This window comes from Eretmochelys imbricata, chromosome 4 (assembly GCF_965152235.1).
Source record: "Eretmochelys imbricata isolate rEreImb1 chromosome 4, rEreImb1.hap1, whole genome shotgun sequence".
Taxonomy (NCBI): Eukaryota; Metazoa; Chordata; order Testudines; family Cheloniidae; genus Eretmochelys; species Eretmochelys imbricata.
In genome coordinates this window covers 60,226,649-60,238,934 of record NC_135575.1, presented here as the reverse complement: position 1 = coordinate 60,238,934, position 12,286 = coordinate 60,226,649, and the positions used below count along the sequence as shown (strand labels likewise).

The 12,286-nt window shown below is 37.5% G+C and overlaps 1 protein-coding gene across 1 annotated transcript in view; it reads left to right on the top strand.

Moving 5' to 3' along the window:
• Positions 1 to 12,286, top strand: part of IQCM (IQ motif containing M) — a 118,515-nt gene that overhangs the window by 21,558 nt on the left and 84,671 nt on the right. The window contains exons 6-8 of the mRNA XM_077816150.1: positions 2,249 to 2,393; positions 5,399 to 5,678; positions 8,842 to 8,900. Coding sequence (XP_077672276.1) covers positions 2,249 to 2,393; positions 5,399 to 5,678; positions 8,842 to 8,900 — 484 coding nt within the window. The remainder of the gene's footprint in view (positions 1 to 2,248; positions 2,394 to 5,398; positions 5,679 to 8,841; positions 8,901 to 12,286) is intronic.

Here is a 12,286-nt window from a genome sequence, read left to right as displayed (position 1 = left end):
CAGTGTTACAGAGGGTGAACAATTTATGAGTTTACCCTGTATAAAGCTTATACAGGGTAAAATGGATTTATTCAGGGTTTGGACCCCATTGGGAGTTGGGCATCTGAGTGTTAAAGACAGGCACACTTCAGTAAGCTGCTTTCAGTTAACCCTACAGCTGTTAGGGGACGTGGTTCAGACCTGGGTCTGGCTCAAACCAGGCAGGGTGCTGGAGTCCTAAGCTGACTGGGCAGGAAAGCACGAACAGAAGAAGTCTTCACACATCAGGTGGCAGCTCCCAGGGGGTTTCTGTGATCCAATCTGTCACAGTAGCCTAAGCACTACTGCTTTTTATGATTTTAATATGAAATATTTGTTGTATGCCCATGCCCAGTTAGCTCTCCATTGTAACCACCATGTAGCACACCGTGGGCTGTTTGGAAATTCAGTGAAAATGAAGATAGTATCTGAACCTTCCTGCTCTAAATGGACAGATCTTCGTCACTTGAGCTTAATGAGAACCTCCATTAGCTTTTGGACTAAAGGGGCTGTGGTTCACATCTGATCCCTTTTTAATTCTGTCCTGAAGAGAACTATGGCACACTTACATGCTAATCAGTTAATTCCAGGATTTCTTTTTCACATATAAAAACAGCATAGGTTTAACAAGCTGTTCATTATCTCTCTTCTTTACTCGCCCCCATTTTAAATATCAAACACTTGAGCTAAGCATGCATAGAGTATGTCATAAAATTGTCCTTTTTGAAGTTTGCTTCTTTTTCAGCCAGAGTCAAATATGAGCTCCTGCACATAGGGTCAGAAAGCGCTAGAATGTTTACTTTTGCCTTCCATTTCAATATGTACAGCACATTAACAGAGGTCTTGCTTACTGCTGGCTATAGAGATAACACAGCTCCACCTCACCAGGATTTCAATCTCTGGGCAATATGCAGCCCTGTAATCTAATATGTATTCCATAGCCTAACCTGCACCTGACTCAAATAGTCTATTATAAACGGGCCTTCATTAACCTGTTTATTATATGAATTTATAAATCAAACTGAAAACCATAGTTAAAGGATTTCCAAAAATCCTTAAATAGAGTGAATACAAACCAGATAAAAATATTCTATAGTTGTCACTGTCCTAAAATTCCCCTGTGAGTATGCTGCTTTATATGCTACAAAAAGTGGCTGCCTTGTTTATATGATTAACGATGAACTGAACTTGCATAGTTTTGAAATTGGTTGTTGGACCAAAGAGAATGGGGCATATTTTTCCTTACAGGGCTATACTTTGAACTGAACACTGATTGTTAGGTTCAGTGATTGGCATTTAAAAGTCAGCTATTACTGTACCAGGGAATCTGAGATATCACATTATTTTTCTATAATTGTATCTGATGAGAACTGTGGTATCTGATGCAATGCAGTGGCTGCTGTTATCCTGATCACCATTAATGAGTCCACAGGTAAGCATTGCTGTGATTCAGTCAGTGATTAAGGTTTTGTTTGCATTTATTAATCCTTCATGTTTCTGGAAATCTATGTAATGATATAAATTATAACATCCATTTTTAATCTTTTTGCAGCATTGATATTTATTAACTGTGGCTCCATTCCAATGCCCACTGAAGTCCCTGGAAAGGCTTGTATTGATTTCAATGGGCTTTGGCTCATGCCCCATATCTATTGTTTCTTGAAATCTCAGCATTATTTCATTGGGCACTTGAGATTATCACACTGCTGATGTAGTATGTTGTCAATCACATGACCCTGTCATACTGATGCTTCTGAGAAGTTTCCCCTGTTCCTTGGTGATTACTCCATCCCACTGTTCCTCTTTCCCCAGCATTCCCATAGTACTCCTCTGTTTGGATACCGAATTTTGTCTTCCTAGTCAGATCCCTAATTCTGACAAATAAAAACATCTGCTGCTCTTCATTATTCCAGCTCTGTTCTTGTAGTCTTCATGTGCCGCACACATCCCCAGATATTTCCACCTCAACATCTTTTGAAAGGACCAGCCCTTATTAGCACTGCAGACTGAAATCAGGTCTTGTACACTATTTTTTATATATCACATGATGCATAACAGTTTTTCAGATCTACACTTACTTATTTGTGGCAATAAAATTACCTCTCTTCACCCTCTTTTAAGATCTTATTTTACTCTGCACATCTAACAATTTTACCTCCTCATCTGCTTTCTTTAGTCATCCTTCACTATTTCTAAAAGTAATGAAAATGAAATATATCTGTAATTACAGGCTAAAAGTCATGGACCATCCCTTTTAGCAGTTGTAAAGGCCTACCGTAAAATGATGAATCGCATTCAACGTCGAGCTGGTGTTTTGAATCCATCCACACCACTACGGTATTCAGAACTAGAGGAGTGGTTGGACAAGAAAAAATGTAAGTGCTGTTAACATTTTTGTACAGAGTAATCTTTTATTCTAATTTCAATGGTTGTGTCTGTTCTGAAGTAATACTGCTCATTTATAACTTCAGCATTTTAAATTGCTCCTTTGTGCAAAGGATATTGCATGTTACTATATGCACAGCTGCTTTTGTAAGACGTCATTCTGGCCTTCAGTTCTTAGAACTGTGGGATTTATGTCGGTGTGGGTACTACATTTTGTGACATAGTCATTGCACTACTGAGATTTGATTTTTGCTTTGTAACTTTCAGATAATGGACAGGGTTGTACACTGTTAGGGAGAAGGAATTCTTAATGAGCTGGCAGGTGACAGAGGACAAATTTGCAAATCATCTTAGTACTTGCTATATTCTCTTCACTAACAGTGATTGCATTTAAAAATTCCTACTGGTTTGAGAATTATTACCATTATGCCCCATTTCAAGTATAGTGAATCTCTGTCAAACTAGTAATATCATCCAAAATAAAAGAAAATTACTTGTGTATATAAAGAGCTTTTGGTGGAAGGATCTCTGCATTTTTGAATGTTTCATTTTTCAGACATTTTATTCACATAACTATTGTTATACTCTATATTGCCTTTACTATGAGCTCACTTTAGTTCCGGTCTGGTGGCTACTCCATAGAAGAGCATAGGCTGTGGAATGGCTGTATGTTTGTACTTGAGAGGCGCTGTTATGTAGCACAGTGTGGAGCCATCATAGACCCTATGCATGTACTGGGGTGTGCAGTATGTGCAGCGGAGAAACTCGGCATGATGATGATAGGTTGAGACTAAAGCCAAACAAGTGGTCTTATTTTTTTAGGGGGAGGGGGGATTTTACTTCTCTTGATCCGCGCCATTAAGTGCAGAGGAACACCAACAGGGTGGGATATATTTGTTGGGTAGCAGCAGTGCATCCTTGCTGCTGTTCTTTTCACTCTCTTCTGCACTGTTTTGCATATCACTACTGGATCAATCCTTGGGGCATAACAAAAGATTAATCGGATGAATTTAAGAAAGAAAATTTTAGACTGGAGAAAAAAATCATCAAAACTTCCTCATAGTGAGATCTATTATACTGCAGAATAATCCCCAAGGAAGTGATCACAGACCTATCTCAATGAGTATGTAAAATTAGACTGGCAAAAGCACTGAAGGGCTGACCTACTGTAGCGACTGCTGTGGTAGGTGGGAGCAGTACTGCCCAGCAGAACTTTTCAGTATCTGCCCTGTGATATCCAGCCATGCTGGAGGAATATATTGACTGGATGTTTCTTCAAGATGGGTAGCATTGTTAATGTTGGTAATTAAATTGCACTCATCAGGTTTTAGAGTTAACTCACCGTTGGTATGAATGGGTGCAGTTTGTGCCTCTGAGTTATTGGTTCATTCTGTCTTTCTGAAGTCTCAAGAAAGCAACAGTATACACTGATTCCATAGTAAGAAAACTATCTTCACATCCTAGGGTTAGAAACATGTTTTCAAAGGAACATGTAAATTCTGAAGAAGCTAAAGGGGCCACCAGATAAAGATAGGAACTAGATTCCAGCCTGTTTGGCTTCCTTTGAACCTCCATATGTATTTATCAGGTAGAGCTTAATTCTCATTTACATATGTCCCTTTTACTCTACTTTGGAATGTATACCTAATTTAAGGCCCCTTTACACTAAGAATCTTCTTTACTGTGTCACATACTGTGTAGTATTTCATGGCTTTTTGAGACACTGAGACTTTAATACGAAGACATAAAAATGTACCCCTTTAAAGCTTCTTTGCAGACGTAAGATGTTACATCCTGACATTTTGTTTCTTGTCATCCTCTTGTCTTCCTAGTCCTTAAACATTTAGAGAGAGAAGTCCAGTTTAGAAGCCAGATGTTGTTAGTTTTCTTATACGTTAAAGTGATAAATTTATGCTGTGTTTGAAGATGGGAGAGAAATAGTCCTACTATATGTATTTGCGTTTTTAATGTCAATACTTAATACAGTCAATTTCTATTAACTTTTACATAAAGTTCAAATTAATGGTTACATTAATAACTAGTAAACCATTCATTCTGTTAGCTAGACTGAAATTGCTTACTGAGGAGGAAGATTGTCTGGCACAGACACTGCAAAAGTCTTTGAGCTATGGTAGATTACCTAAAATGATGTTTAGATTTGCAAATGTAGAAGATTATGCAGACATTTTTATATGTTGCATAATTATTTGCCTTTTTAGCTTGTAGCCTACTGTGGAGATTTGACCAACACAATCTGGACATGTTAAAACATGTGATGCTGAACTCATTGGATGGGAATAAGGGTCTTTTTTAAAAGTGACAAATATCTGAATTCAGCTGTCCTGTCTTCCATAATTTTACTTCCACAACTCTCCACCATTTTTAGGCAATAAAATTAAAAACTGTTCATGTTTGTAGACAGCTCACAGACAGAAGAAGAAATTATTTTTTTCAAACTACTCACTGCCAAATACTTTCCCTCTTCTACTAAAATCTAAATATTATTACATCTACCACTTTCCCTCTATACCCTAATTTTTGTAATTCTTTCAAAGTAATCACGTTTGTCTGGAAATATTTGTTTTTTTTTTTTAAATAAATCCAACCTATTTACTGCTCTTAGTTCAATTATCATCTAGAGTGATTTTTTTCCTCCTCATAACAATTGCTTCATTGTTTTATGATGTACAATAATTACACTTTTCAGGATTACTGTTCTTTCCTGTTTGGAAAAAATGTACCAATTTTCAAATCTTCTAGTTCCTTTTTGGCAGCCATTTTGCTTTGCAGGTCCAAAGGCCTCATTAAGGCACTTAATAATTTCATTAGCCATTCATTGTACTGTATATGTGTATGGTATTTGTACTGTATGTAAACCTGGTTCTAAATAAGACACTTCTAGGGCAATACAAAACGTTCCAACATATATAATAGACCTAGTAAGATTTTTTTTTTTAATTTCTGTAAATGAAACTATGAAACTTTTTTCTTTTAGTTTATGAAACAATGTTTGCCAAGAGGGAGTTCTGGAAAGAGATGGATAAAAATGATCTGCAGGCATTTTTCAAAGACTGTGGACAATTACTACCCCAGCAGCAAATAGATAAGGTTTTGCATCTGGTCTGTCCAGGTAAGTGTCTTTTTTTTTTTTTAATGTTTTCACAATGGTCAGGAAACATCCATTACAATTTTGTAATGTCTTTGTGTAGAGACAGTACAGGAGCTGCTGTTATTAAAAATAGATTAGACAAAGCCTGCTCAAATTTTTCCTCATAGTGTTTTACAACTTCAAATGAAAATACACTTTGTAGAGTTTCATTGTTTCAGTAATGCAAGGCACTGATCCTTCACCACCTTGTATGGCATTCAGAAGAGTATAGAGAAGCTTAGTGCACTCTAGTTTGCTGCTCAACCATTTCAGATATCTGCATGCAAGGCACTTGCTTCCTTCCCTACTTTGCATCACAGGGGTGCCAGCCTTCCACCGTCCCCTTTAAACACCCTTCTGCAACTCTTTACAACTCAATGCAACAATCATCATACTACACCAAACATCCACAACAACTAGTGTGTGCATGTGTGTGTCAGTATAATCTGGCAAAGGGGTACGTATAGAAGACAAAAGGGGGCAGAGTTAAGTTTGAAGTGCCTGATCTGTGGTGTATGGTAGTTGTGGAAATGGTAACATGTGTGCTTGTGGATGGAGGATCAGAAGGGATGTACTGTTAAGTGGTTTAACTTTTCATTGTCTTGCTTTTTTGGGTTTATGTCAAATGCCGTGTATATAGCAACCCTACTGCTTCACAATGAAGTTTTTTGTGCATTTATATTATTTAAGAGAGCAGGTCAATGGAATAAAATGTTATAAGAGGAGAATAATGTTATGCTGCAGTATAAATAGGTGATCAAAAATGAAGAAAAAGACTTCAAGTAAATCAAATCTCCCCTCTCTTTTATCAAAGGGGCAGCTGTGTTAGTCTGTATGCACAAAAACAACGTGGAGTCTGGTGGCACCTGAAAGACTAACAGATTTATTTGGACATAAGCTTTCATGGGTAAAAAGCATCTCTTTTCCATCTCCCTCTTCTGGGGAAGAGAATGAAACAGTCTTGGAACAGCTTGATCTCTTCCCTGATCTCCTCTTCTGGGCGGCAGCAGCAGAGAATTCTGTGAGTGGACCTCTGGACCCACCCTCAGACACTGAGAGACAGAGAAAGGACAGGTGGCATTTCCAGATTCCATTGTGCAGCAATGCACTTTTGTTTTAAATTCATGGTGTTTGTGGCCATCCTGACCCAGGTTTGCCAGTACATCCAGCAGCTGGGGGCAGGTGTGAGACCTGGATATTTCTGATAAAATGGCAGTGAAAGAACTGTCGGTAGTTGCAATTATATTGTTATTAGGCTACAGCACCAACACATTATTGAGATGAATGAGATGTTGGCCACAAGTTTTGGGTGCAGCTAAACGGTACTCGGCATTGCACCCAAAAGGAGCCCAAAGGAGGTTTTATACCTCCTTTGTGGCTCCCCAATTTTGGGGTCAGCCAGGGTAGTCAAACATTTGGGGACAGTGACCCTGTTTTGGATAACAATAGATTTGAGGTCCATGAAATTCAGGTGGAAACTTCTTTAGGTTTGCCACAGTGTGATAAACTCATGTTCAATTGTATCTCCTTTGTTTGTTAATGACTTACTATTATCAGTGGGATAATTTGTTGAGATTTTTAGCCTTCGGAAGTTGAATCCTTGGGTAGTAGGTTTTCCTCTGAGTATCTGACCCCACATTCCACCTTACACAATAGTATATTGCAATAATGTTTACTTCTAGTAAACTTAATTAATTTCTCATGGAAAATCATGCATTATATGCCATTTAGATCACATTCCTAAGACGGTCTGAATAAGACCAGGTATTTTTAATCATTTGCTCAGTCCTCATTGCTATGGTAACAAGTGGTTTTATAACTGTGAGACATATTTTTAGTCTAATATCCTAGCTTTTGGAAAGTATTGCTACTATTCACTATGCTCACAGACAGGCCAGCAAAGGTTAATGTTCCCCCATTCATTATTTCATTTATTTAGCAACTCTCAGTCATTGCATAGTTTCAACCTTAGCTTCACCAGTTTGCTGCCAGGGGATGGACTGGGCAGAGAATAGACTTCTTTGCTATTACTAGTTCAAAGTTTTACCAAAGTATAAACATGTAGATCATGAAATATTTTCTGAGACGTGGAAATGTATGTCTGACAACAGGACACCCACCAAATTATTTCCATCATGCATGTGCTTTAAATAAATTTTCACTTATCTGTAAAGTACCCACTTTTTTTTTCTGATTTGTAACACAAATAACATTTATTTCTAAAGATTAGTTATAAACAGAATATAACCTCACCAGATTGCCAGGGAGACACATTGTGAATGACTGAATGTTGTGAATTGCAAAGTAATCCGGCTATCCTCTGTCAGTGGAAAGACAACCATCCTGCCTGATTATGTGCTCAGAAGAGGAGTGATATGGCAGTGGTGGGATGGCATGATAGAATCTTGTCTTGTGTCATCCTGCTTTTAATATTGCTGTAAATCTATGGGATGGACGTTGCATCCTGTATGACTGTGTGATCAAGTGGTAGAATGATTGGATCATCATGCCTGCCACCCTCAATGAATACAATAAAGAAGAAAGATCTCTCTTCTCTGTCTCCTTTTCTGCTGCTGCTGCCGGTCGTCTAGCTGTTCCTGTCTGCTGATTGTTGCAATGGGTGTTGTACTCCAGCTGCCTTCCCACCAATACAGTGCTCACGTGTCCATTTTGATTCCCATTTCCTGATATTGCAGGAGCTGTACAGGGCTGTCTCCCTGCCAGCCAATATGTTGCTATCCAGCCTCTGAGTCATTGCCATTTGCTGCTGCTGTGCCCACCAATTACTGCTTCTCTCAGACGGCTGCCAGAAATGCCTGGAATATATGAGGAAAAAACAAAAACTGTTTTTAAAAATCTCACTCCTCTCTGTCTGCTCCTGTGACACTGCTTCTTTCACTTCCCTGCTCACACTTCATTTATTATTATTTTACTTTATTTATACAGCAGCCAAAAGCATGCCAGGTGCTTCTGAGAACAAATGTGAAGAAGACATAATGCCTGTCCTGAGCAGCTTGCCATCTAATTTTACCTCTAGTATCTAATTTTGTATTTTTGTCTGAATCCAAATATCAAAGCAATGGGGCCTCTGAAAATAAGTGTCACTGGACTTCAACGAGCGTGGTTCGCTCATCTCCAGTAGCAACTTTTTGTCAGTGCCATCTTTGGTTGCTGTTAAACTAGTAATAACCTGGGAGTGAAAGCTTCCATGTCCCATTATTATCCCTGCAGCTCTTTCGTATTCTCATTTAATTACAGCAGTTTTACGCAATTTCAAATCTTGCTTGTAGTACTCGGAATGGATCTATTTCTTCTTTAAAATACTGTAAGTTATTTCCGTGTAATAAAGGTATGTGAGTGAAATACAAGCCTAGAATTGGGATATATGCAACAGCGCGTTAACTAGCTAAAAGTATGCAGTAGTGAGCTTTATAGCAAATTGGAAGGAAAATTGTAGATTGCAAGATATGAACAGCATATGAATATGAAATATAACATAGAATACTGCATAGCTAACTCTGTTAATATAAGGATACAGGGCTACTAGAGATGTCCCTACTCCTTAAATAATAATATATATTACAGAGAGCGAGACTCCACTGAATGAGTGTTGGCACTGTCAAAAAACAGATACAGGCACATACAGTGGTACCTACCAAACCATTGGTTTGAACTCAGACACAAAATGAAGTGTGTTAATGTGCGAGATTTCCTTCTGAAATCTGTTTTTTAGCTTCTGGGGGATCAAGTTTGCTCGGCCACTGAAGTCAGATGAGAGCTAGATCTTAAATGGTGCTCAGAAATACCTTTTCTCTACATCCTAAAGAAAAATAGATGACAATGGTTTGATAGTAGCTAAATACATTATTCTAACTTATTGAAAAGTTAAGGATTGGCTAAAAAACCTGAATAGCATATCTATGGCAAGGGCACCCTGGTGGCTTCAAGAAAAAAAGCAGATTAAATTTAAGGATATCTGGGACCCATTTCTAGATTTTGTAAACCAATAAATATATTATATCATGACTTTATAGACCAGTACTAGCTGTCACTTCATTCTGCAATATATTGTAGACTTCATTATGCAGTCAGAAAAAGAGTAAATGCAACGTCATATATTTTCTTTGGTAATCCAGTATATTTTTTATTTAAATCAATTTATTTTTATTTATTGGCTGTACATTGGATGCATCCATAGGAATTATAGTTAGCAGTTGGTACCAAAATTACATCTTGAAAACTATTCCAAGGAGGTCATAGAATATATATATATTAGAGAGAGCAGAAAATTTGCTATTTCACTTCTGTTTTTTCCATAATTTGATACAAAGTACATCATCAGGATCTGATCCTGCAAGCACATATGCAGATGAGTACATTTAAGTTCAGTGGAACTATACATGTGTCTAAGTTACTTTCATGTGTAAGTATTTGGAGGGCTGGGGCCTCTAGTTATTTTAGTAATGTTATAATTCCTGAAAGAAAGTTTTATCTTTTAAAATACAAGACATCTAAAGTTGCTTGTAGTGTTTTGTGTGTGTGTATGTGTGTGTTCATCAAGAATTGCTTGCAAGAATGTGAAATGAGATTCTAAAGACTCAGTAGCAAAAGTAGTAGAAACTATATCACCACTGAAATACATGCTGATGAAGACACTATATCACACTAGTTTTTAAATATTAGCCGTCTGTAAATTAATTATGAACAGGTACATATGACTTTGTCTCTAACACATTGAGTTCAATGTATGTACAAAACACAGACAAGGCTACATTTATACTATGAGCTAGGGGAGTGATTTTTTAGCTTTGGAAGATTTTCAGCACACCACAATGAACACAGCATTAGGATCATAAAAGAGAAGAAACTGATTAATCAGGCTGTCTCATTAGATTCTGATTTGTTCCATCCCAAAGAGACTAAGCTCACCAAGTCACAGCCAATTCCATCTGACCGACTGTGTTTTCAATACCATCACTTCAGGGACTTCAGTTTTTAATTTGTTGTATTAGTGGATCAATTCAATAACATTTAATAAAATACAATTCATTAATTTTATAAAATTCAGTATACAGTACAAACTTGTTTAAAAGTTATAATGATATTAGCGTGTATGCTGTATTGAATTCATTAAAAAATATCTGCAATTCTGCTGGGTATATTTTGTATTTGCAGACTTTATCTAGGAGATTTTCCAAATCGCCAACTGGTATACGTAGGCTGTCCCCTTTTCATTGATATGGACAAATATGAAAGTGCTTCAGCAATGTGCACTTGCTGATTTTTCTCCAACTCATTATCATCTGTCTTTAGTCTCATTTTCTCTCTTTGCTATGGCTAGCACCTCTTCATCTGCTGAAATCTCTTGCATGTCAGTATCCAAGTTACATAAACAATTTAAGTCCTTTTTATTCATAAACGAAATTTGCAAACATCAAGCTCACTTTTTTCTTGCAACAATATTTTTTATGGGAGGCAGAATTATTTCTTAAACTCTATTCATATAGAATGTAATATTCATATTACCTCTACAAGGCACAAAACAGCAAATGCCAAATATAATGATAAATCTCTCCTCAAGACTTGCTTCTCCAGTGGCACCTACAGAAAACTGGCCAAATAAGAATGGCTAGGCTAAGAGGTGGTTGGCTATAGCTGATGTGTACTTGTGCACATTTTTAATTAAATACAAAATTATTTCGGCCATGTCCCTACACATACTTATAAACATAACTTTATACATGTGTGTGAGTAGTTCCACTAGCTTCACTGGGACTACTCACATGTGTAAAGTTACTCACCCACATGCTTGTAGGATTGGGATGCATGACAGTACACTCTTTGGAGCAGGCACTGTGTCTTCCTGTATATGGTCCCAAAACAGCAAAGCACTTAAGCAGTGAACACACACAACTTTTGTTTTTGTACTTAGATTCCACTGACATCAATTGGGCATAAAAGCAAGTGCAAAATTAAGCACATGATTCGGTGTTTTGCTTAGTTGAGGTTTGTGTGGACATTGCCACAGCATACTGTGGTTGCTGCTGCTATGATTGACTTGCCTCTTCCTTGTCCCCACTCCTCCTAACCTATGCCAACACTTCTGCTCTCTTGTATTCTTCCTTCCTCCTGTGTTTTTCTCCCAATTTTCTAGTGTCCAGTAGCAGAAAACTCACAGAAATATATAGATATATGCTTAAAAATAATAGAGGTTTAATAAGAACATAAGAATGGCCATACTGGGTCAGACCAAAAGTCCATCTAGCCCAGTATCCTGTCTTCTGACAGTGGCCAATGCCAGGTACCCCAGAGGGAATGAACAGAACAGGTAATCATCAAGTGATCCATCCTCTGTCCCTCATTCCCAGCTTCTGGCAAACAAAGGCTAGGGACACCACCCCTACCCATCCTGGCTAATAGAAAGGTGGCGGGGGGGGGGGGGGGCGAAGAGGGAATTTTTTTTTTTTTTTAAGATATAGGTCTAAAAAGGAGAAATAAAGAAAAAGTGTTTTAATAAGCAGATGGGGCTTCTTATTTCTGATTGAGGCCTCTAGATGCTACAGTAATATACATAACAAGCAATAGAGTAATGTTAAAAAGAATAGAAACTGGTCAAGGTATAAAAAGGGGAAAAAGAATTGAGCAGATGTTTAGAATACTAAATTAATAAAGAATTATTATAACACAAACAGAAAGATATTTAAAAATAGCCACAAGTGCTGAATATATCTGTCT